The sequence below is a fragment of the Myotis yumanensis genome, unplaced genomic scaffold, assembly GCF_028538775.1.
Source record: "Myotis yumanensis isolate MYYU_CA2020_CCGP unplaced genomic scaffold, mMyoYum1.0.hap1 SCAF_2, whole genome shotgun sequence".
Lineage (NCBI taxonomy): Eukaryota > Metazoa > Chordata > Mammalia > Chiroptera > Vespertilionidae > Myotis > Myotis yumanensis.
This window is the reverse complement of record NW_027223753.1, coordinates 163,002,269-163,029,083: the sequence shown is the minus strand read 5'-3', so window position 1 is coordinate 163,029,083 and position 26,815 is coordinate 163,002,269. Positions and strand designations below refer to the sequence as shown.

Sequence of the window (26,815 nt, the reverse complement as noted above, 5' to 3'; positions counted from 1 at the left end):
GTCACCCTGTGAGATGTTTTTAATGACAGAGAGCACGGAATCCAGAACCACACTCAGTTGAAATCCTGCTTTTTACCACTTAATAGCCATGTGATTGTGGGCAAATGACTTCTCGTTGCCTCATCTGTAAAAAGGTGATGATAATAGGCTTATCTGCCTTAGAGGGTTGATGTAAATATTAAATGAGTCAAGAGGCATATATAAACTGCTTAGGACAGTATCTGGTACACAGATAGCTCTATATTTACTCTCTCTACATACATATACATATATATTATATGTAGTTATTCCCATTTTACGAAACCTGGGGTGTAGAGAAATTAAATAACTTGTCCAAATTCCTAGAAGTAAGTGTTGGAGCAAGGATTTTGTTCTTGCTCTAGAGACCTAAGCTGTAGATATTTATAGGAAGTGTTAAACAGATATTTTCATAACCAGGACATTATTTTAAATTTCTAGGGGTTTTATATGTGTTTTGTTTGGTAATTACCATGGTCAAGTGAAGAAAACAGGGATAATGATGTTTGAAGGTAGAAATGAAGCGCTGTGTAGATAGTTACAACAACTTGATCTCTTTTTTTCTCCTCCAAGAACACACTGTTAGGTCTACTCCAAGAGCATTGTGTCAGGTGCCTTTTTTTTGTTTTAGTGAGAATTTTAGTGAGAGAGAGAGAGATCTATTTTATTTTATTTTTTTTTTTTTTTTTTTTTTTTTAAAATATATTTTATTGATTTTTTACAGAGAGGAAGGAAGAGAGATAGAGAGTCAGAAACATCGATGAGAGAGAAACACCGATCAGCTGCCTCCTGCACATCTCCCCACTGGGGATGTGCCCGCAACCCAGGTACATGCCCTTGACCGGAATCGAACCTGGGACCCTTCAGTCTGCAGGCCGACGCTCTATCCACTGAGCCAAACCGGTTTCGGCGAGAGATCTATTTTAAACCATGGTTATGCTTCATGAGTATTTAATTTTATCAGGTCTGCAGGGGTTTTAGATTCTAATTGGGTTTTTTTTGTGTGTGTTTTTTTAAAATATGGAACGCTTCACGAATTTGCGTGTCATCCTTGCGCAGGGCCATGCTAATCTTCTCTGTATCGTTCCAATTTTAGTATATGTGCTGCCGAATCGAGCGCCCTAATTTTTGTTTTGTTTTAATTTGTGGTTCTACCTTGATTATATAAATATTCATATAGAATATTTACTAAGGTTACCAATAGCTGGCCTCATTGTGGCTCAGTTTCTTTAATTTGAAAATGAGTATTATAATACTTATTTCATAGAAATGTGAAAATTAAATGAATATATGTCAAAACAATGCCTATTAGTACTCAGTTCATACTATTACTGTTATTAGTACCATATATATGGTACTAGTGTTACAGAAGAAACTTTTTTATAAAAGTAGCTCATCATAATGTATTTTTTTCTTATACCTATCCTATCTGCTCCTTGAGTAGGAGAAAGCCATTCTCTTCTTTTAGATTGGAATAATCCTCTTTGTCATAGTAGCTCATTTAACTGGAGGATTTAGATCAAATTTTTAAACATAATTTTATAGTTGATATGTTTTACTACTTTTAATTTTTAGTTCTGTTTATACTCTATACTGCTTTATTTTAAAACTAGAGGGCTGATGCATGAAATTCATGCAAGAGTAGGTCTTCCTTCCCCCAGCTGCTGGCACTGGCTTCCCTCTGGCACCTGGGAACTAGGCTTACCTCCGGCCGCTGGCAGGCACCCAGGACGCATGCTTCCCTTCGCATGCTTCCCTTCGGCTGCCGGCAGGAAGGACATCCAGTCTAATTAGCATATTATGCTTTTATCATTATAGATTAATTGGGTTAATCAAAATTATACCCTGCCCCCCCCTTTATTTTTTAATGGTCCTCAGACCAAATTCATTTTTTTGTGTGTACTCTCAAGACACTGAGATTTTAGATTTCTGGTGAAAAATAGCACCTTGTTAAAGTGTTTCAAAAGAAGTGTCTATTTCTTTCTGCTCACTGAGAATTTAACATGCTCATTTAACATGTACCTGATGTTCATTAAACCTTTTCATTTTTTGAGTGTCTAACTTTGATTAACTCTTTCGTAGTTGAAGGATTAATCTCCAGAACATAACGAAGTAATTTGGGCGAATATGAATTATTTTATATGAATATTTATTTGAATGTGATTAAGAGTCTTAAAGATTGCTGATGGATGAGGTAATCTATCATCTATCTGTACTAATAAAAGGGTAATATGCTAATTAGACTGGGCATCTTCTGGATGACATTCTGGATGTTCTTCCTGACAAAGCCAGGCTCAGGCAAAGCTGCCCGGGGTCCTGGGCGCCCATAGCTGACCCGGGTCCCAGGTACCTGTGGCCGGCCAGAGGAGGGAAATCTGGGTCCTGAGTGCGGGGGGCCGAAGCAGAGGCAGTTAGGGGCAATCAGGCCAGCAGGGAGCAGTTAGGGGCAATCAGGTCACCAGGGGAGCAGTTAGGGGTGATCAGGCAGGCAGGGGAGCATTAAGGGGCCATCAGGCAGGCAGGGGAGCAGTTAAGGGCGATCAGGTAGGCAGGCAGGCAGAGGGATTATGGGCAATTAGGCTGGCAGGCAGGTGAGTGGTTAGGAGCCAGCGGTCCCAGATTGCGAAAGGGATGTGCAACTGCGGCTTTAAGACTGTTCCCTGTGGCAGTCGGACATCCCTCGAAGGGTCCCGGATTGGAGAGGGTGCAGGCCATGCTGAGGGACGACCCCCCCTTCCCCCACACATGAATTACGTGCATCGGGCCTCTAGTAATATATAAGAAAGGACCCCTATAAGTTTCCTTTTTTTTTTTTTTTTCAGATAGACTGTTTAGAGCAGTATTTTGGGGGAAAATTCCTGAGGTTAATTAATTTTGTGAAATTTTTTTAAGTTGTTGACCATGTTCAATTTCTTTGGTTTATTTGCTCTATTTTCAGTCATCAGAATTAATATTGGAAGTTGGGACTGTGCAGAAATTGTTTGGATATTTCTTTAATGAACATTTTTGGCTTCTAGTAACCTTTTAAAAAATAATTGAAGTATAATTGGCATACAATATTGTATTAGTTTTAGGTGTTCAACATAGTGATTCAACGTTTATATACCTTTTGCTGTGATCACCACAATAAGTGTATTAACCATCTACACCATGAATAGTTTTAAAGATATTGACTCTATTCCCAGTTCTAGTAACCTCCTTTTTTTAAAAAAAAAAAATATATATATATATATATATATATATATATATATATATTTTATTATTGATTTCAGAGAGGAAGGGAGAGGGAGAGAGAGATAGAAATGTCAGTGATGAGAGAGAATCATTGATCGGCTGCCTCCTACATGCCCCACACTAGGGATCAAGCACGCAACCTGGGCATGTGCCCTGACCGGGAAGCTAACCTGTACCTCCTGGTTTGTAGGTTGTCGCTCAACCACTGAGCTGCACCAGTCACACCAGCTGGGCAGTAACTTCCTTTTAACAGAGGTAAATGGGAATCTGGAGAAAATATTGTTTCCTGATCTTCGCATTGTTCTGTTGTGGTGTTACAGCCATGTGAGGCTTGTGGAATTACCTTGGGGCACTTTGAAAGTGTTTTGGAAAATAAGAGCAGTATAGAAAGGAAAATAAGGTAACTTTGCTAGAGGAACAGAAAACAATATTTAATTTTGTATTTGCTATTTACATGTCTGTTTCCATCAAATTGAGAACAGGAGTCATGTATTACTTTTGTTTGTTTCTGTTAAGGCATAGTCTGCCACCTATATTTATTGAACATAGTATATGCTTAATAAACATTTGCTGAATTGAGATGAACTTATACATTTAGTCTTTTAATGGAATGATTTATTTTTTGACTGCCTGTGGTTTTATTGAAAGTTGGTCATCTTTAAAAACTGGAGATTTCTGTGATTATGAAAAGAAGTATTAGTAATTTTTATACTAGTAAACAGGCTTTCACTTATCTACCTTTATCAGGGAAAGTAATAGTATGGATAACAGAAATCTTCGTTAATTGGTAGGTCTACTTCGGGCTATTTTTTTTATTATTAAACTTTTTTTAATGTTGACATTATTGCAGGAGTCCCCTCCCCCCATCCCCTTCCCTGGCCTTTACCAAATTATTGTCTGTGTCCATGGAGTATGCATATATGTTCTTTAGCTATTTCCTTCACCTTCTTTATTCAGTCACTCCCATCCCCCTCTCCTTGGGCACCAGCTGTATGCTTCGTGTATTCTTGCTTCTGGTTCCATTTTGTTCATCAGTTTATTTTGTTCATTAGATTACACATATTAGTGAGATAATATGGTTTTTGTCTTTCTCTGACTGGCTTATTTCACTTAGCATAATGCTCTCCAGGTCCATCCGTGCTGTCACAAAGGGTAAGACTTCCTTTTTTTTTACAGACTTTTAGTATTCCATTATGTAAATATACCACAGCTTTTTTTATCCACTCATCTGCTGATGGGCACTTGGACTGTTTCCAGATCTTGGCTATTGTAAATAGCCAAGTTCATATGCTATGAACATAGGAGTGCATATATTCTTTCTGATTGTTTTTTGGGGGTATTTTTAGGATATATTCTCAAAAGTGGGATTGGTGGGTCAAAAGGCAGTTCCATTTTTACTTTTTGAGCAAACTCCATACTGTTTTCCACAATGGCTACACCAGTCTGCGTTCCAGACAGCAGGGCAGAAGGTTTTCCTTTTCACCACATCCTCACCAGCACTTATTGTTTGTTGGTTTATTGATAGTAGCCATTATGGCAGGTATGAATTGATATCTCATTGTAGATTTGATTTGCATCTCTCTGATAATTAGTGACCATGAGCATTTTTTCATATGTCTCTTGGCCATCTGTATGTCGTATTAGGAGAAGTGTCTAATCAGGTCCTTTGTCCATTTTTTAAAAATATATATTTTTATTAGAGGCCCGGTGCACAGATTTGTGCACTAGTGGGGTCTCATGGCCTGGCCTGCACCCTCTCGCAATCCAGGACCCCTCAGGGGATGTCAAAGAACCAGTTTCAGTCTGATCCCCGCAGGCCAGGCTGAGGGACCCCACCAGTGCACGAATCGGTGCACTGGGCCTCTAGTATGCATGTAAGATCTTTGGTTAATCTCTTCCTGCCCTTTTCCCTCCCCCCTTCCCTCTGAGATTCATCAGTCTGTTCCACATTTCCATGCCTGTGTGTTGAGCATCTGCCCCCTAGTGGTCAGTGCGCATCATAGCTATTGGTTAAACAGTCAACTGGTCACTTAGGCTTTTATATATATATATAGATTGATTTCCGGGAGGAAGGGAGAGGGAGAGAGATAGAAACATCAATGATGAGAGAATCATTGATCGGCTGCCTCCTGCACGCCCCATACTGTGGATCGAGCCCGCAACCTGGGCATGTGCCCTTGGCCAGAATTGAACCCGGGACCCTTCAGTCCGCAGGCCGACACTCTCTCCACTGAGCCAAACCAGCTAGGGCCTTTGTCCATTTTTTAAAAAAAATATATTTTATTGATTTTTTACAGAGAGGAAGGGAGAGAGAGAGTTAGAAACATCGATGAGAGAGAAACATTGATCAGCTGCCTCCTGCACATCTCCTCCTAGGGATGTGCCCACAACCCAGGTACATGCCCTTGACCGGAATCGAACCTGGGACCTTTCAGTCCGCAGGCCGACGCTCTATCCACTGAGCCAAACCGATTTCGGCTCTTTGTCCATTTTTAAATTGGATTGTTTGGCTTCCTAACGTTGAGTTGTATAAGTTTCCAACAAAATCTTTTTTCAGTGGTCCAAGTGCATTGGCTGATTTGAGTTTTTATCTTCTTGTCATTATTACCCTCTTATGGAAGTGCTTTCAAAGTAGAAAAGAAGTTAGGGATATGGAAATCTACAGCGGTTCTCAACCTGTGGGTTGTGACCATCGGAAAACACATATAGCATATCAGATATTTACATTATGATGCATAGCAGTAGCAAAATTACAGTTATGAAGTAGCAACGAAAATAATTTTATGGTTGGGGGTCACCACAACATGAGGAACTGTATTAAAGGGTCACGGCATTAGGAAGGTTGAGAACCACTGAATTAGAAAATGAGACTGAGTAATTGAGTCAGTAAGTTAAAATGAAAGTAAATAATCATTGCATTTCCTCTATCACAGACGATATCATCAAATTGAATCGAAAGGAAGGAAAGAAGCAGAATTTTCCACGACTAAATAGAAGACTGCAGCAAAGTGGTGCCCGACAATTCAGGATGAGAGTACGATGGGGAATCCAACAGAATTCTGGTAAGTTTTGCAAGTTAGAATAAAGAGCTCTTATTTATGGGTTCATAGTATACTATTTTTGGTACATACTTAAAACATGGAGGAAATAGATCAGTACCCTTTGGGGTTTGTATTTACTCTCAAGTTTTTGTTTCATTTTAAAATCTGGTAAAAAATTTGTTACCTTAAATTTTTTCTAAACCTCAATATACAAATAGTCTAAAGTATATTTAAATTATAAATTATGACCATGATATGTAAAGGACCTTACATATCATGAGGTCTTCATCTTGGATGTTCCTTTAACAGTCTATCTTATGGATGACTATATAACTCTAACTTAAATATATTCAGTGAAAGAGCATACCACTTCATAAGACAACTTCTTTTGTTATTGGAGATAGCTGTTTACTAAAAAATTCTCTTGACTTGATTTAAATCATGCCCTACCTGTTAATTTTACAGAGGAATAAGGGAAGCGTACTTCCTTTTCTATATGAAAACCTTTTAAATATATGGAGACTACTATTCTGCATAGAAAATGACTTCTTGACTCTTTATTTTATTATCTGGGACCTTTAAGATTTGTTGAATTCTCCAAAGGTGACACCCAGAATTGATTGCTTTAGATGTGATCTAAGTGATCTTGGAACTCTACATGTATAGTTATTTTTGGTAATCGGGAAGCTTATTTTTGTATAACCATCTTGTTCCAAAATGGATTTAAGGTAGTAACTGAACACTTAATTACATATGACTAGTTAACATTCTTAGCTGTTATATCAGCGTTTTAGAATGAACCTTTATTCAAAATTTTATAACTCTAGATCTTTTTTATACATATGAAAAAATGTTTGGTAAACTAGCTTCTAAATTAATTTTTTATCCTATATGTTGAAAAACATAAGAAATAATATCCAGTAGGTCAAACATAATTAGTTCTGTGATTAACAGTTAACATGCCAACATATCCTCAAAATATATATATTTTAAATAGGGTCTGTAGCTAAGATTAGACCCTGCAAAGAAATGTATTCTTTAATAATTTCTTGAACAGCTGAACCCAAGTGAGTACATTTCATGACAGATATTTAGGTATAACAAATGAATATTTAACTCCAGTGATTTATATTTAAAGATTTTAAAAATAAATATTACATAGTATACCATGTTTTATATATAATTTGTTTTATAATTTTAGAGTTCATAGAAGCCGGAAATATATTCATTGTGCTAACTGTATGTTAAAGACCTGATAAACACTTTGAATTGACCAGGTTCTCAGGGTATACAAAAGTGCAGTCTTTTACTTAAGGAATTTCTGGTACCAGAGATTGAATAGAAAACACAGCATTGAGAAATGTTATAAGAAAAAAATTTTTACATAGGACTTTAGGTAGGGAGGTTGGTCTAAGAAGATCAGTGGTGATTTAATAGATGAGATGAAATAGGATCTGGTCCATAAAGGATCAGAAAAGGTTTTACTTTTGTTGTTCTTGTTGTTGTTAATCTTCATCCGAGGATATTTTCCCACTTATTTTTAGAGAGAGTGGAAGGGACGGGAGAGACAGAGAGAGACACACATCAATTGGTTGCCTCCAGCATGCACCCCAACCAGGGCTGGGGATCAAGGTACGTGCCCTTGACGGAAATTGAACACAGGACAGTCAACGGACTGATTGCTCTATCTACTGAGCCAAACCGTCTAGGGCAAGAAAAGGTCTTACTTTTAGCTGGAGGTTATGATCTGAGTCTAGAGATAAATGATATATAGGTGCAGCTTAGAATCTTACAAGATTGAATTTGTGCTTGTATGTTCTCCACTTACATGTGACAGGGCCTAAAATAGAACAGCTGCTGCTGTCACTGAATGTGCAGAGAAATATGGGATTGTCTTAAGCTCTCGTTAGCAAAAGTTCAGATTTCCACATTGTAATGTCAGTGAGGTAAGAGCACAAGTAGGACAGAGAGCTCATGGCATATACTTAATAAATTATTTTTGATGGATGAATAAATGAATGAGTAAAGTCTCTTTAATTGTGCCCAAAATATAATTTAGTCACTCAATAAATATTGGTACCAACAATCTAAATATCCTAAATATCCTGGGTTATAGGTAGCAACAGTTCTCAAAGTATTGTTATGGACTCTGGGGAATTCCAAGACTTGAGGGGTCCTCAGGTCAAAACTAGTTTTGTAATAATACTAAGACATTACTGTAACTACTTTTACTCTTACTCTCATAAATGTACAGTAGACTTTTCTGGGATCTACATGACATGTGATAATTTAAAAAAAAAAAATAAGTTATTCTACATGTAATGGGTTTATTGTTTTAATGAAATAATAGTTTTTAATTATCTTAGTTTTCATTTCTAATATAGTAAGTATCAGTAAACATAAACCCACAGAACAAAAACTCTTTAGAGTCTTCAGTAGTTTTTAAGAGCATAAAGAGGTCCTGAGACCAAAAGTTTGAGAAAGCTATTTCTTTTAGAGGTACAAGAGACGGGAATATTTGTATGTTGCTTCAGAAAGGAGTCAGTAATATGATTGCATACACTGTGCTGTGATATGATATTTCCCAGAAAACCCCTCATATCTTCATGTAAGTGATCAGACTCCAGAAATTATTGAGGCACATAGATGTGTGTGAAAGAAATTCACGAAGAGATTAAGCTCAGAATTCAAAGGAAAGATGAAAAATTCTGCCTGTAGTTCTAATTATTCTCAACCTTATTTGAACATGTGGAGCTCTATAAAGTAGACCAATGTTCTGGCTACACTCCATTTCTACTGAATCAGAATCTGCAGAAGTAGGGCCTAGGGATTTTTTAAAGTTCCATGTGTGGTTCTGATGCATAGCTAGTCTTAAACTGTTACAGTAGTATAACTGGAAATGTGAAAGGATCTTCATATAGGTACTAATTGAAGTATTGAGAATGAAGGTGCTCTGGAAAGACAGAAGAGAACGTTCTAGAGCAGTGGTTCTCAACCTTCTGGCCCTTTAAATACAGTTCCTCATGTTGTGACCCAACCATAAAATTATTTTCGTTGCTACTTCATAACTGTAATGTTGCTACTGTTATGAATCGTAATGTAAGTATCTGATATGCAGGATGGTCTTAGGCGACCCCTGTGAAAGGGTTGTTCGACCGCCAAAGGGGTCGCGAACCACGGGGTGAGAACCGCTGTTCTAGAGGGACTAATAGATAAAAACTTAGAAAAGACTACTGCATTAGATCAGCGGTTCTCAACCTGTGGGTCGCAACCCCTTTGGGGGTTGAACTACCCTTTCACAGGGGTCGCCTAAGACCATCAGAAAACACATATATAATTACATACTGTTTTTGTGATTAATCACTATGCTTTAATTATGTTCAGTTTGTAACAATGAAAATATATCCTGCATATCAGATATTTACATTACTATTCATAACAGTAGCAAAATTATAGTTATGAAGTAGCAACAAAAATAATTTTATGGTTGGGGGTCACCACAACATGAGGAACTGTATTAAAGGGTCATGGCATTAGGAAGGTTGAGAACCACTGCAGTAAATGATGTCTTTAGTACTTCTTCATTGTGCTTTTCAGAACATAGGCAGTTACAGAGAGTAAGAAGGGAGAGAATTAGGGCACTATATATAAGTCTTTATGAAACACTAGTGGCCCAGTGCACTGATTCATGCATATTGAAAGGAAATTAATTAGAAGAAAGATTTGTGTGGTAATAAATTATGTCAAAATAGTATTTATAATATCTAGACTAATAAAAGAGAAAGATGCGAATTGACCGTACCTTCGCTACACCCCCAAGCCATGCCCACCAGCCAATCAGAGCGACTGTATGCAAATTAACCCAACCAAGATGGCGCCGGCAGCCACGGAGCTGGAGCAAGCAGGAGGCTTGGTTGCCTGGGCAATGGAGGAAGCCAAGCTTCCCCCCTGCTCTGAGCCGGCTGTGGCCTCCGCTCATGGCAACAAAGTTCCAATTATAGAAGACAAATAAATCCCAGATACCTGCTTCCAGGCAGCCTCCACTGGGAGTTTGGGTGGCTGGGGGCCGTGGCCAGCCTGCAAACAGCCATCGGCCCCTCACCCAGGATGGCCACACCCTCATGGGGTGAGGGTCCCCGCTGGGGGGCTTAGCCAGCCTGAAAACGGCCCTCAGCCCCTCACCCAGACTGACCAGGCACCCCAGTGGGAACCCCCACACTGAAAAGGCTGTGGCGAGCCTGCAAACAGCCATCAGCCCCTCACCCGGGCTGGCCAAGCACTCCTATATAATAAAAAGGTAATATGCAAATTGACCCCAACAGCAGAATGACTGGGAATGACTGGTCACTATGACACATACTGACCATCAGGGGGCAGATGCTCAATGCAGGAGCTGCCCCCTGGTGGTCAGTGCACTCCCACAGGGGGAGCTCTGCTCAGCCACAAGCCAGGCTGACGGCTGCCAGTACAGCAGTGGTGGTGGGAGCCTCTCCCGCCTCCTCAGCAGTGCTAAGGATGTCCAACTGCAACTTAGGTCTGCTCCCTGCTGGCAAGTGGCCATCCCCCAGGGAGTGGACCTAAGCCAGCAGGGGGTCATCCCCCGAGGGGTCCCAGACTGCGAGAGGGCACAGGCCGGGCTGAGGGACCCCACGGAGTGCACCAATTTTTGTGCACCGGGCCTCTAGTAATATTATAAAATTAAAACATGCATGCGGTTGGCGCCAGCAAGAGCTTTGTATGTATCATGCATGCGCTAGTCAACATATATTTTTAAATTGCCAATGGGCATCATATGTACCGGTAGGTCGGTCAGGTCAGATGGTCAGTCGGACGTATGTGCGGTCAGTCACTTAGCCTTTTTTTTAATTATTATTCTTTAAAGTATTTTTTTTTAAATTTCTTTATTGGTTAAGGTATTACAAATGTGTCCTCATCCCCCCATTAACCCCCAACCTCCCCCCCGACACACTCATGCTCTCATCCCCCTGTTGTCTGTGTCCATTGGTTTGGCTTATATGTATGCATACAAGTCCTTTGGTTGATCTCTTCCACTTACCCCCACCCTCCCCTACTTTCCCTCTGGGGATTGACAGTCTGATCGCTGTTTCTCTGTCTCTGGATCTGTTTCTGTTCATCAGTCTATGTTGTTCTCTATATTCCACAAATGAGTGAGATCATGTGGTATTTATCTTTCTCTGACTGGCTTATTTCACTTAGCATAATGCTCTCCAGTTCCATCCATGCTGTTGCAAATGGCAAGAATTCCTTCTTTTTTTACCGCAGTGTAGTATTCCATTGTGTAGATTTACCACAGTTTTCTAATCCACTCATCTACTGATGGGCACTTAGGCTGTTTCCAAATCTTAGCTATGGTGAATTGTGCTGCTATGAACATAGGAGTGCATATATCCTTTCTGATTGGTGTTTCTGGCTTCTTGGGATATATTCCTAGAAGTGGGATCACTGGGTTAGATGGGAGTTCCATTTTTAGTTTTTTGAGGAAACTCCATACTGTTCTCCACAGTGGGTTCACCAGTCTGCATTCCCACCAGCAGTGCAGAAGGGTTCCTTTTTCTCCACATCCTCTCCAACACTTGTTTGTTGATTTGTTGATGATAGCCATTCTGACAGGTGTGAGATGATACCACATTGTTGTTTTGATATGCATCTCTTGTATAATTAGTGACTTTGAGCATGTTTTCATATGTCTTTCAGCCTTCTGTATGTCCTCTTTCGAAAAGTGTCTATCTAGGTCCGTTGCCCATTTTTTGATTGGATTGTTTATCTTCCTTTTGTTAAGTTGTATGAGTTCCCAGTAAATTTTGGAGATTAAACCCTTATCTGAAATAACATTGGCAAATATGTTCTCCCATGCAGTGGGGTTTCTTGTTGTTTTGTTGATGGTTTCTTTTGCTGTGCAGAAGCTTTTTATTTTAATGTAGTCCCATTTGTTTATTTTCTCCTTAGTTTTCATTGCACTAGGAGCTGTATTGGTAAAGATATTGCTATGACATATGTCTGATATTTTGCTGCCTATGGATTCTTCTAAGATTTTTATGGTTTCCCATCTTACATTTAAGTTCTTTAACCATTTTGAGTTTGTTTTTGTGTATGGTGTAAGTTGGTGATCTAGTTTCATTTCTTTTGCATGTATCTGACCCAATTTTCCAGCACCATTTATTGAAGAGACTGTCTTGACTTCATTGTATGCTCTTGCCTCCTTTGTCAAATATTAATTGAGTGTAATGGCTTGGGTCGGTTTCTGGATTCTCTGTTCTGTTTCATTAGTCTATATGTCTGTTCTTGTGCCAGTAGCAGGCAGTTTTGAGAACAGTGGCTTTGTAATATAGCTTGATATCTGGTATTGTGGTCCCTCCAACTTTGTTCTTTCTCAGGATTGCTGTGGCTATTCGAGCTCTTTTTTTATTCCAGATGAATTTTTGGAGAGTTTGTTCTAGGTTTGTGAAATATGCCATTGGTATTTTAATGGGGATTGCATTGAATCTATAAATTGCTTTGGGTACTATGGACATTTTAATGATGTTGATTCTACCAGTCCATGAACATGGTATGTTCTTCCATTGTTTATATCTTCCTCTATCTCTTTTTTCAATGTCCTGTAGTTTCCTTAGTTAAGTTTATTCCTAGGTATCTTAATTTTTTTTTGGTGTAATGGTAAATGGGATTGTTTTTTTAGTTTCACTTTCTGTGAGTTCATTATTGGTGTATAAAAAAGCCAAAGATTTCTGGGTGTTAAGTTTGTATCCTGCTACATTGCCAAATTCATTTATTTAGTCTAGTAGCTTTTTGATGGACTCTTTGGGTTTTTGTTGTGGTTTTTTTTTATCTATAGTATCATGTCATCTGCGAATAAGGACAGTTTTACTTCTTTTCCAATTTCGATACCTTTCATTTCTTCTTGTCTGATTGCTATGGCTAGCACTTCCAGTACTATATCGAATAGGAGTGGTGAAAGTAGGCATCCCTGTCTTGTTCCTGTTCTTAGGGAAAATGGATTTAGTTTTTGCTCATTGAGTATGATGTTGGCTGTAGTTTTGTCATCTAAGGCTTTTATTATGTTGAGGTATGATCCCTCTATTTCCACTTTGCTGAGAGTTTTTATCAAGAAAGGGTGTTGGAGCCAAAACCGGTTTGGCTCAGTGGATAGAGCGTCGGCCTGTGGACTGAAAGGTCCCAGGTTCGATTCCGGTCAAGGGCATGTACCTGGGTTGCGGGCACATCCCCAGTGGGAGATGTGCAGGAGGCGGCTGATCGATGTTTCTCTCTCATCGATGTTTCTGACTCTCTATCTCTCTCCCTTCCTCTCTGTAAATAATCAATAAAATATATTTAAAAAAAAAAAAGAAAAGAAAGGGTGTTGGATTTTGTCAAATGCTTTTTCTGCATCGATTGATATGATTATGTGGTTTTTATCTCAGTTTGTTTATGTGATGTATCACATTTATTGATTTGCGGATATTGAAACATCCTTGCATCCCTGGAATAAATCCCACCTGGTCATGGTGTATGATCTTTCTAATATAATGCTGGATTTGATTTGCTAGAATTTTGTTGAGGATTTTAGCATCTATGTTCATCAAGGATCTTGGCCTGTAGTTCTTTTTTTGTGGTGTCTTTATCTGGTTTTGGAATTAGGGTAATGCTGGTTTCATAGAAAGAGCTTGGAAGTGTGCCTTCCTCTTGAATTTTTTGGAATAGTCTGAGGAGGATAGGTTTTAGTTCTTCTTTGAATGCTTAATAGAACTCTCCTATAAAGCCGTCTGGACCAGGGCTTTTGTTTGCTGGAAGATTTTTTTTTATTATTGCTTCAATTTCTTCCATAGTTATCAGCCTATTCAGGTTTTTTTATTCTTCCTGATTGAATTTTGGAAGCTTGTATTTTTCTAAGAATATGTCCATTTCATCTAGATTGTCCAATTTGTTGGAATAGAGTTGTTTGTAGTATTTTTCAAAATCCTTTGTATTTCTGTGGGGTCAGTTGTTACTTCAATTCTTTCATTTCTGATTTTGTTTATTTGGGTCCTCTCTCTTTGCTTCTTGGTGAGCCTGGCTAGAGGTTCATCAATCTTGTTTATCCTTTCAAAGAGCCAGTTCTTGGTTTTATTGATCTTTTATATTGTTTTCTTGGTCTCTATGTCGTTTATTTCTGCTCTGACCTTTATTATTTCCTTCCTTCTGCTTATGCTGGGCTTTTCTTGTTGCTCTCTTTCTAATTCTTTGAGTTGTAGGGAATTTATTACCATTTTTTTCTTGTTTTTTGAGGTAGGCCTGTAGAGCTATGAACTTCCCTCTCAAGACTGCTTTCACTGTGTCCCATAGATTTTGGATCATTGTGTTTTCATTGTCGTTTGTTACCAGGATGCTTTTTATTTCTTCTTTGATCTCTTGGTAACCCAATCATTGTGTAATAGCATGCTAGTTAGCCTCTAACTGTTTGAATTTTTTTCATTGTTTTTATTGTAGTTGATTTTTAATTTTATGCCATTGTAATCTGAGAAGATGCTTGATATGATTTCTTTCTTCTTGAATTTGAAGAGACTTTGCCTGTGTCCCAACGTGTGGTCTATCTTTGAAAATGTCCTGTGTGCACTTGAGAAGAATGTATATTCTGTAGCTTTGTGAAATGTTCTGAAGATGTCAATTAATTCCATCTGATCTAGTGAGTCATTTAGGACTGATGTTTCTTTTTCTTTTTTTTTATATATATTTTATTGATTTTTTACAGAGAGGAAGGGAGAGAGATAGAGAGTTAGAAACATCGATGAGAGAGAAACATCGATCAGCTGCCTCCTGCACATCTCCTACTGGGGATGTGCCCGCAACCCAGGTACATGCCCTTGACCGGAATCGAGCCTGGGACCCTTCAGTTCGCAGGCTGACGCTCTATCCACTGAGCCAAACCGGTTTTGGTAGGACTGATGTTTCTTTGCTGATTTTTTTGTTTAGAGGATTTGTCCAATGGTGTCAGTGAAGTATTAAAGTCCCCTACTATGACTATATTGCTGTCGATCTCTCCCTTGATATCTTCCAGGAGTTTTTTTTATGTATTTGGGTGCTCCTATATTGGGTGCATAAATGTTTACCAGAGTTATATCCTCTTGTTGAATTGCTCCCTTTAGTATTATGAAGTGACCTTTTTTATCTCTCATGGGCTTCACTTTGAGGTCCAATTTGTCAGATATAGGTATTGCTACCCTAATTTTCTTTTCATTTCCATTCACCTGAAATTTTTTTCCCCATCCCTTCACTATCAGTCTGTGTGAGTCCTTTGTTCTGAGGTGGGTCTCTTGTAGACAGCAGATATATGGGTCATGATTTCTTATCCATTCAGCTACCCTATGTTTTTTATTGGAACATTTAATCTACTTACATTTAAGATTATTATTGACTAGGTGCCCAGTGCACGAATTCATGCAGCTTGAAAGAAACTGTGGGCCGCGCGGCTGCTGTGGGCACGGGAGCAGGTCTCCTCCCATCCTTCATGCCCCTGCCCAACCCTTCCTTCTGTGGCCCCCGGTCCCCTGTCTGCCGGCAGTCCCACTCCTGCCACTGCGACTCCCACATGGTGATGGCACCTGCCCCACTCGCACACACTGACAGCATAGAGTGATTGGGGCCGGCGCCAGCAGCAGTTGTGAGCAGGGCCAGCGCTGTCAGTGGGTACAAGCGGCAGCTGCTGCCCCGATCGCCCCTCAGGAGAAGGGGGAGGTGGAGAAGACCTCAGGGCGATCAGGGCTGGCAGCTGCCACTCGCACCTGCTGATGGCGCTGAGTGATCGGGATTGGTGCCGGGCACCAGCAGCAGGTGTGAGTGGCGTCTCCAACGCCGGCAGCAGGTACAAGAGGCAGCTGCTGGCCCCGATCACCTCTCAGGAGCAGGGGGAGGTGGAGAAGCCCTGAGGGGCCATTGGGACCAGCAGCAGGTGTGAGCGGGTCCAGTGCCAGCAGCAGGTTCAAGCGCCAGGTGGGACCGTGGTGTGCAGGAGCAAAGAATTTTCAGTAACTACCAGAGGCTCACCCTGATGACAATGACTGGCGCCCTGCCTTGGTCTGGCACCCCCCGCTCACCTGCTCCACCATCCCGCCATGGCCGATGCCCGCCATGTTCCCCGCTCTGCTGCCTGCTGCCGATGCCTGCTATGTTCCGAAGTGTGCCCCCTGGTGGTCAGTGCATGTCATAGCGACCGGTTGTTCGGTTGTTTCGCCGTTTGGTCTATTTGCATATTAGGGTTTTCTATATATAGATGGGTAGGTATTTGTTTGTCGCCATTTTTATTCTTTGTGCCTGTGTTCCTACTTCCTTTCCTATTTCTTCTTTTCACAGCAGTCCCTTTAGCATTTCTTGCATTGCTGGATTAGTGGTAATAAACTCCCTTAGCCCTTTTTTGTCTGTGAAGCTGCTCATTTCACCTTCAATTTTGAATGATAGCCTTGCTGCATATAGTATTCTCAGATTCAGTACCTTGCTTTGCATCACTTTGTGTATTTCATTCCATTCCCTTCTGGCCTGATGTGTTTCTATTGAGAAATCAGTTGATAGTCTTATGAGAGATCCCTTATAGGTAACTTTCTGTCTCTCTCTGTCAGCTTTTAAGATTCTTACTTTGTCAGTGGTGTTTGGCAATTTAATTATGATGTGTCTTTTTGTCGGTCTTTTGGGATTCTTCTTGTTTGGGACCCTGTTAGCTTCTTGGACTTGTATGAGTTATTTCTTCCCAGTATCAGGGAAGTTTTCTGTCATTATTTCTTCAAACATGTTTTCTATTCCTTTCTCAGTTTCCTTTCTTTATGGCATCCCTATTACGTGGATATTCTTTTATTTTGTGTTGTCCCAAAGTTCCCTTAGGCTCTCCTCCTGTTTTTTACGGTTTTTTTCCAGTTGCTGCTCTGCTTGGGTGTTTTTTCCTACCTTGCCTTCTAGCTCACTGATACAGTCCTCAGCTTCTTCTAGGCTACTGTTGATGCTTTCTATTGTATTCTTTATTGCAGCTATGTCATTCTTCATTTCTTCTTGGTTCTTCTTCATTTTCTCTTGGTTCTTACACATGTTGTTGAATTTGTCTTCCATCCTTTTCAGCGTTCTTATGACCACTGCTCTGAATTCTTTCTCTGACAAATTGCTTGCCTCCATTTCATTTACTTCCTCTTCCGGTGATTCCTCCTTTTCCTTTGTGTATGGCCTGTTCCTTTGTCTCCCCATTTTTGCTCCTCTCAGGGTGTCTGCTTACTCTCTACCTTGTTGACCAAAAGGCACAAAATACAGCTTGACAAGACACAACACAGAGGGAAAAAAACTGAATTCACGAATTACAACGACATATCAAAACACATGCGTGCGATTGGCACCAACGAGAGCTTTAAATGTATCACGCATGCACGAGTCAACGTTTATTTTTATTTTTTTATTTTTTAAATATATTTTATTGATTTTTTACAGAGAGGAAAGGAGAGAGGTAGAGAGTCAGAAACATCAATGAGAGAGAAGCATCGATTAGCTGCCTCCTGCACACCCGCCACTGGGGTTGTGCCCGCAACCAAGGTACATGCCCTTGACCGGAATCGAACCTGGGACCCTTCAGTCCCCAGGCCGACGCTCTATCCAGTGAGCCAAACCAGCCAGGGCAACAATGTTTATTTTTAAATTGCCAGTGAGCATCATATATATATACCGGCAGGTCAGTTGGATGTACAGACGTGTGGTCGGTCACTTAGCCTTTTATATATATAGACTAGAGGCCTGGCGCATGAAATTCGTGCACGAGTATGGTCCCTAGGCCTAGCCTGTGATCCGGGCCATCTTCCCTAGCTGCCAGCAGCCGGCCTTGCCCCCCGCCGCCACCCACCCAGGTTCGAAGTTTGCCATAGGGCAGGTGATCGGAGCCTGACGGCCAGGGGGGAGGGACTAAGAGGTCGGCCATCCTGCCCGCTCATGGCCCTGCCCCTGCCATGGGTCACCCTCTGTGTGTGGGGCGACCAGCAGGGCAGGGGCCTTGGCCTGGTGCCGCCTGCATCCCCTGCCACCCACCCCTGGGTCCCTGTTTGCCATCGGACGATCAGAGCCTGCCGGCCAGGGGGAGGGACCAAGAGGATAGCCATTCTGCCCACTCGCCGGCCCCACTGCCACCCACTCTGGTTCCCTGTTTGCCACCGGGCAGTGGGAGCCTGCTGGCTGGGGGGAGAAACCAAGAGGTGGTCAGTGCACCTCATAGTGACCGGTTGAGCGGTCCTTCTGGTTGTTCTGCCATTGTAGTCACTGGGCTTTTATTATATAGGATAGGATGGCAGATAAAAGAGTGAAAAGTAGTACGAGTGCTAAAACTGAGATAGAGCTAATGAAGATTATTCAAAGGTAGAAAGGGGATGGAGGGGCAATGGATGTTCTAGGCTCACTAGAACGTAGAGGAGAAGAAGCCATCAATGAGAAAGAAATGGTAGGGAAAATGTTAACAAGTATGGGAACAATGACTATAATAGTCAGAAATAGGAGGTACCTAGAAAAAGAACTTTATCCCATATTTTTCTCCTTTTAATCAATTTTATTCTTGTTAATGAGACTTGCTCATTAATCTTTCTCATCTGATCTTAAAATTTTGGTATAATAATGGATTCCTCATCTCTTTAATCTTTGTCCTTTTTTTAAATGCATTTCTTTGTTCCTCACCCAGTCTTTTATCATGTCATGTTTGAATATTGCAGTAGCATCTGAAATGGTCTCATTGCCTTCTCCCTTTTCTTTTCAGTCTAAGATATTGCTTCTAGACTGATATAATTTGATCATGAATTCTGTGACCCCCTCATTCCTAGTCAGGTGTAATCTTTATCACCACCTAAAGACCTCTGATTTGAACCCACTGCATTCATTTCTTCTTATCCTTTTCCCTAGACTGTCTCTTCTCTCAATGTGCTGTAGTTGCCCGTGTCTTTGTATTTGTCACTTCATGTCATATCCCTATTCAAATCTTGGCCTATTTTGTAATATCTAGCTTAGAATCCACTTTTTCTGTAATATTTTTTTCTCTTTGGAATATACCATAGATTATATTCTAGCTTTTATTCTTTAGTTTTTATATAATAGTTTGGGAAAGTGTTAAGTTTTTGGAGCCACACAAACTTGAATTCTGTTCTCCATTTTCTAACTAGAACTTCTGGGTAGTTACAGTTCTTTGCCTCACTTTGCTCACCTGCAAAATTCTCATTTAGGTTAAAGTATTCAGCACAAAGTCTAGCGCAGTTAATGGTAGCTGTTTCGTGTAATACAAATAAAAATAACAAATTTAATTGGAATATACATGTTTCCCCAACATGCTTAATCTTCGCTTGGTTGCAATTTCAGAAGAAAAACACACATTGAGCAGCAATAATTTGATTTTTAAATTTGTAACTTTAGCCGAAACTGGTTTGGCTCAGTGGATAGAGCGTCGGCCTGCGGACTGAAAGGTCCCAGGTTCGATTCCGGTCAAGGGCATGTACCTTGGTTGCGCGCACATCCCCAGTGAGAGATGTGCAGGAGGCAGCTGATCGATGTTTCTCTCTCATCGATGTTTCTAACTCTCTATCTCTCTCCCTTCCTCTCTGCAAAAAATCAATAAAATATATTTTAAAAAAATAAAAAATTAAAAAAAAATTTGTAACTTTATTGTCTTTTTCTTTGATTATAAAAATATTAATAAATTTAGTACCTTTAGTACTAAAGCAGAGCATCCAAGATAGGAACAAATCTGGAAGATCTCCACACTAACTGAGTTGCCATGGTGGTGGAACTTACTGGCAAGCCATATGTGGGGGTGATATGACTTAAATTCACTGGGGTGATTAGGGCCAGACTATAGTGATGCCTGGGATTAAATCTAAACAGATGCCCCAAAGGCATCACTCACACTCGAATTTTATGCCCTAAGCATCTCTCTTGCCTCACCATAGTCTCAGCTTGTGGGGAAAGGATATTGGGTCCTGTATGCCGCAGGAATAAGCCTTGAGTTACACACTGGAACTTGAAAGAAAAACTCCGTCTTCCTCTAAAGTACCTCCAGTGCCCTCTACTGACAAAACTTAAGCTTGGGCAGCCAGTAAGAGAAATGTTCTAGTGACTAAAGCAGGGCAGTATAAAGTGAATTGGGCCCTAACCGGTTTGGCTCAGTGGATAGAGCGTCAACCTGTGGACTGAAGGGTCACAGGTTCGATTCTGGTCAAGGGCATGTAGCTTGGTGTGGGCACGTCCCCAGTAGGAGGTGTGCAGGAGGCAGCTGATCGATGTTTCTCTCTCATCAATGTTTCTAACTCTCTATCCCTCTCCCTTCTTCTCTGTAAAAAAATAAATAAAAATATATATTAAAAAATAAAAAAAATAAAGTTAATTGGGAGCTGAAAGGCAATACATTGATAACTAATTCATCTATCATAACAAGTTTTCCTAACTGTCTTATTGAACTCTGGTGTCAAAGTAGGTATCTATATATATAAAACCCTAAAATGCAAATAGACCGAATGGCGGAACAACCAAACATCCAGTTGCTATGAAGTGCCCGGACCACCAGGGGGTGTGTATGGAACATGGTGGGCGTCAGCTGCGGTGGGATGGTGGAGCAGGTGAGTGGGGGCGCCAGACCAAAGCAGGGGACTGGTCGCTGTCATCAGGGCGAGCCTCTGGTGGTTAGTGAAAAAATTTTTTTTTAATATATTTTGTTGACTTTTTACAGAGAGGAAGGGAGAAGGATAGAGAGTTAGAAACTGGAACACTTGTTCCAGATGGATACAATCAGCTGCCTCCTGCACACCTCCCACTGGGGATGTGCCCGCAACCAAGGTACATGCCCTTGACCGGAATCGAACCTGGGACCTTTCAGTCCGCAGGCTGGCACTCTATCCACTGAGCCAAACCAGTTAGGGCAGTTAGTGAAAATTTTTTGTTCCCGTGCACCACAGTCCTGCCCAGCACTCACACCTGCTGCCGGCACCCAGCGCTGGCCCTCATCGCTCAGTGCCATCCCTGATCATTTGGTGCCGTCAGTGGGTGCAAGCTGCAGCTACCGGCCCCAATTGCCCCTCAGGACTTCTCTACCTCCCCCTGCTCCTGAGGGGCGATCAGGGCCAGCAGCCACCTCTAGCACCTGTTGCCGGCATTGGCCCTGCTCACACCCACTGCCAGTGCTGGCCCCACTTGCACCTGCAGCCGGTGCTGGAGCCAATGCTTGTACCCGCTGCCGGCACCCGGCGCTGGTCCCAATCTCTCGGCACTGGCAGAATAGTACGTAGAATATGAAGTGTGGTTTGCTAGAAGACTCAATCCACCTTGTAAGCACTTGGTACTACAAAATTATGATTTACTTCATGTGATAGTCTTTGGAATTGCTTAAAAATAGTTGAAACTAAGGATGCTAACTTTTTAAATGTACATATACAAATAAAGAAAAGACTAGGAAGACAGAGAATGTTAGTAGTGATTATCTCCAGGTGGTGGAATAATGGGTAACTTATTTTCTTATTTGTACTTTATATGTTTCTAAGTTTTCTGCAGTGAGCATGTTTATTTTTTCATAATTAGAAAAAAATAAGTAAGATACATAATGGAAAAGCAAAGTCAGTACTGTCACAAGTCACAGAGATTAAAGTATTCCATTGGAACTCACTGGGGACTTTAGCAAAAACAGTTTGAATACAGTAGGACTGAATATGAAGAAGCCAGATTGCAAGGTAGTAAGTAAATGGGAGGTAAAGATAGTGATTCCACTTTAGGTTAGTGCTGTCAACAGAAATAAAATGTGAGCCACATAAAAATTACTAATGAATCACTGTACATTCTTTTGTTGCATCTCATTTTAGACTAGTCATTTTTCAAATCTTCAATACCCACATGTAGTTAGTGGCTAAAATATTATACAGGGAAAGTTGAGGCTATCTTGTTAAGAAAGCAAAGCCAGAGAGAAAAAGAGAGATAGAAAGGAATAGTTTATTTCTGCAACAGAACCCTTTCCAGTGCAACTTAATTGCCTCTTTAAAAATGAGATATTTTATGTAATTCAAAAGAAACATATATAAATAATAATACTGTAGAATATCTTGTGACCTTTGTGCCCCTCAGTTGCATTCTTTGATTGGTATTTTTTCTTCCCCCCCCCCCCCTTGCCCCCCCACAGGTTTTGGTAAGAATAATCTGAGCCGTAGAGGAAGAATGATGCCTGGGAAGAGACGTCCTTATGGAGTTATCACTGGCCTTGCAGCTAGGAAAACAACCGGAATTCGAAAAGGAATTAGTCCTATGAATCGACCGCCTCTAAGTGACAAGGTAGGAAGATGATGGCTTAATGCTGAATCTGATACCCTTTTTCTTTATTTGTACTAATATTTTGTGAATGACCTTGAGAGAGTATTTTTGATTTTTAAATAGTACTTTGGGCTTATATAAATAATGAAATGAGATAAAAATCATTATTACTCACGAATAATACCTAAATTTCACATTCTCAAATAAGATAAAAAATTTTTTACAGGTTCCTGACTTTCCGTGTGTGTGTGATTTTTAATAGATTATTAAGGTATAATTTTATACTGTAAAATTAATTTGTTTTAAGGATACAATTCAATGAATTTTCAATAATTTATATTTATAAAATCATCACAACAGTTTAATTTTAGAACATTTCTATCAATCTAAAAAGAAGTCTCATGTCCATTCACAGTCATATCTCATCATCTGCCAGAGGCAACCACTAATCTACTTTCTGTGTGATTATCTAGAAATTTGTCTTTTCTACACAGTTTATATAAATACAATAATATGTAGTCTGGCATTTAGCCATAATGGTTTGAGGTTCATCATGTTGTAGCATGTATCAGTACTTCATTCCTTTTTATCTGTAAAATAAAAGCCCAGCGACTAGAACTATTGGTCAGCCAGTCACTATGATACGCACTGACCACCAGGGGCCATATGCTCAATGTAGGAGGAGGGGGTGGAGGGTGCAGTGAGTCCTGGAGGTGCACGCTATGGCCCAGGGATCCCAGGAACCGCAAGTCCAGAGCTTGCTTTCCAATAAAAAAATATAAACTGGAAAAAAAAAGCAGTCTGATGCTGCCACCCTAGGAAGAATGGCTCCAGGAGGGAAAGGCCTTCCCTGACCCCGCCTGGCCCAGCTGGCACGCCGCGGGCTCGTGGGGACTCACTGGTGACGTGCTGGAAGCGCAGCCCCTCTGACTCCAAAGCCTGTTGCACTGACAGCTGCTCCCTGTCCAGTTCCCATGGCGGACACAGTGCTACTGGGCTGCCTCAGCTCCGACTTCCAGCTTCTGGCTTCTTGCCCGCCCCTTCATGTACTAGTGCGCTTGGGGATGTGGCTTCGGCTTCCCCAGCCAATAGTGCCGCAGCACAGCCAGAGAGTGGCAGGACACAGCCACCAGGGCTGGCTGGGCATTGATTTGGCCACTGACTGATATCCATGTACAGTTACACTGTGTGTTTACATTTGTAGGGAAGCAGGGCAACCCACTCCTGCCACCCGCCTCACCTTCTAGGCTAAGAAAGGCCTGCTTATCTCCATGTTTCTCCTCCCGTCTGTAATCAAAACCTCTTGGGGATGAATGATCCAAGCGATGGCCCCAACACACGTTCAGTGTCACTGTCAGAGATATTTCCAGTCATTACAGCCCATTCGTCAACCCTAAGTACCCTGTTCCACACACTGCCACTCCTTACCTGTCACCCCCTGAGGACCACCTTATGTTATCCTGTTTGAAATGAGAGCAAGATCTCAAATGCCCCCTTGTCAATAGCTCCCTTGCCCTACCTTTGTTCCTCTAAAACCCTTGCATTTTAAAAATATACATTTGATTGATTTCGGAGAGGGAAATAGAGATAGAAACATCAATGATGATACAGAATCATTGATTGGCTGCCTCCTGCATGTTCCAAACTGGGGATCAAAACCTCCCCAGGCCCCTCCCCCTGTCCCTCCCCTGGCCAGCAGGCCCCTGGTGGCAGCATGGCACTGAGGGAAGGAGGGGGGTGGGAAGGTAGGGAACCACGGGGTGGTGGGGCGCCAAGGGCAGCATTGGCGTCTGGCATCTGTTTCTTCCCCGCCCAGCCTGGTGACAGTCACCTCCTCTCCTAGCCCTGCCAGGGCCTTTGGGCCTTGATCAGCCTGGCCCTGATCACCCCTGATCTCCCACCAGACCTAGGGACCCCACCAGTGCATGAATTTCGTTCCTTTTTATCTATAAACTAGAGGCCCAGTACACGAAAATTCATACTTTGTGGCGGGGAGGGGGTTCCCTCAGCCCGGCCTGCCCCCTCTCACAGTCCAGGAGCCCTCAGGGGATGTCTTACTGACAGCTTAGGCCTGCTCCACAGTCTGGCCTCCCTCTGCGGGAGGTGACGGGGCCAATCAGGGGAAGGCGCAGCCCCCATCACCCTGCTGCTGCTGCTGCTGCTGCCACTGCTGGCAGCCACAGCTGCCAGCCCTCCTTGGCCTTCGCAGCCACTGTGGCTTTGTCCAGAAGGACGTCTGGAAGACGCCCGGTCTATCTGGTCTAATTAGCATATTACCCTTTTATTAATATAGATTGTTAATATAGATTTAAAAAGCCTAAGCGACTGGCCAGTAGCTATGACACACACTGACCACCAGAGGGCAGGCGTTCAACGCAGGAGCTGCCAAGCTATGGTCACTTGGCAGCAGTGGTTCTTGGGTGATGCACTTGGAACCAGAGAATAGGGAGCCCAATTCCAGGGTGCATCACCTGGGAACTGCCTTCTCACAATCTGGGACCCCTTGGGGGATGTCGGAGAGCTGGTTTCAGCCTTATCCCTGCAGACCAGGCCGAGGGACCCCATCAGTGCACCAATCCATGCACCAGACCTCTAATTATTGAATAATAGTTTATTATATGGGTATACTATATTTTGTTTATCCATTCACCAGTTGGACATTTTGGTTGTTTTCACTTTTTTTTTTTTTTTTGGTTATTTTCACTTTTTTGATATTGTAAATAACAGAGCTGTGAACATTCACCTGTAAGTTCATATGGACATAGGTTTTCATTTCTCTTGGGGTAGATAACTGTCCCCTTGTTGATATTTTTAATTAGAGTTACAATGATTTACCTACCATGAATTAACTACTTTCTAAAAACTTAGTAATAAATTACTCAATGAGTAATTTATTTTGAATTTAGCTAAAGCATTTCTTAAAATAGTTTCACAAATCGTTTTTCTCCTATTATATTTCATAGATCTAAGCCACTAAGGAATTTAATGTTCTGTGCCTCTATTTTTAGTCTTTTTGGTTTCTGATTATGAAAATACTACATATATGTAAGAAAATTCAGAACATTTCCTCTGGCTGGCTTGCTCAGTGGTTAGAGTATCGGCCCATGGACCGGGTTTGATTCCTGGCCAAGGGCATGTGTACCTCAGGTTTGATTGGAGGCAACCAACCTATGTGTCTCTCTCACAACGATGTTTTTCTCTCTCCCTATCCTCTCCCTTCCTCCCTCTCTTCCACTCTCTCTAAAAAATCAATGGAAAAAATATCCTCAGGTGAGGATTTAAAGAAAAAAGAATAAGAAAGAAAATTCAGAACATTTATTCCTTAAATTACCTTAAGTGTGCATATTCTGGTTAAGAACCGTAACTGTCTTAGATCTCTTATTTAACTTTTTATTTTTATTTTATTTTTTATTTTTAAATATATTTTATTGATTTTTTACAGAGAGGAAGGGAGAGAGATAGAGAGTCAGAAACATCGATGAGAGACAAACATTGATCAGCTGCCTCCTGCACATCTCCTACTGGGGATGTGCCCGCAACCCAGGTACATGCCCTTGACCGCAATCGAACCTGGGACCTTTCAGTCCGAAGGTCGACGCTCTATCCACTGAGCCAAACCGGTTTTGGCTCTTATTTAACTTTTTAATTCTGTCGCCACCAACAGATGTTTTCTTCCCTAAACCTTTATCAAAGATCTTACTGTTTCTTAGAAGTTAGAAAACATTAGTGAGATATGGATACTAGGAGAAAGTTTGAGTTAACTGCTAATTAATTATGTCTTCTAATAAAATTTTAAATTCCAACATGTAGTCTTTTGAGTTGTTTGAAAATAGTGAAAATTGTGTTACAGAATGCTAGAAATGTACTGAATAATAAGTTTATTAAAACTTTTAAAAATTTTTAAATTGATTTTAAAGAGAGAGGAGGGGAGAAGGATAGAGAGAAACATCGATGAGAAAGACACATCTATCAGCTGCCTCCTGCATGCCCCCCATTGAGGATTGGCATGCAGTTGGGGCATGTGCCTTGAGGGGGAATCAGCCGGCGACCTCTTAGTTCATAGGTTGATGCTCGACCACTGAGCCACACCAGCTGGGCCATTTATTCAAAGTTTGAATGATTTGGGCAAAGATATGGTTTGAAATTTTGCTGTTTTTTTTTTTTTTTAAACCCTATCCTCAGCCTGAATAAGATTACTAGTCTGATTAGGATATAATATAGTAATTGGGAAGCAAATTATT

General features: G+C 41.1%; 1 protein-coding gene and 1 non-coding gene across 2 annotated transcripts in view; one reads left to right on the top strand and one right to left on the bottom strand.

Annotated features, from left to right (window-relative positions):
- Nucleotides 1–26,815, top strand: part of FYTTD1 (forty-two-three domain containing 1) — a 47,757-nt gene that overhangs the window by 1,599 nt on the left and 19,343 nt on the right. The window contains exons 2-3 of the mRNA XM_070406432.1: nucleotides 6,186–6,314; nucleotides 22,447–22,595. Coding sequence (XP_070262533.1) covers nucleotides 6,186–6,314; nucleotides 22,447–22,595 — 278 coding nt within the window. The remainder of the gene's footprint in view (nucleotides 1–6,185; nucleotides 6,315–22,446; nucleotides 22,596–26,815) is intronic.
- On the bottom strand, nucleotides 1,033–1,138 carry LOC139004512 (U6 spliceosomal RNA). The gene has a single exon (XR_011470393.1). It is a non-coding gene; the product is annotated as a U6 spliceosomal RNA (small nuclear RNA).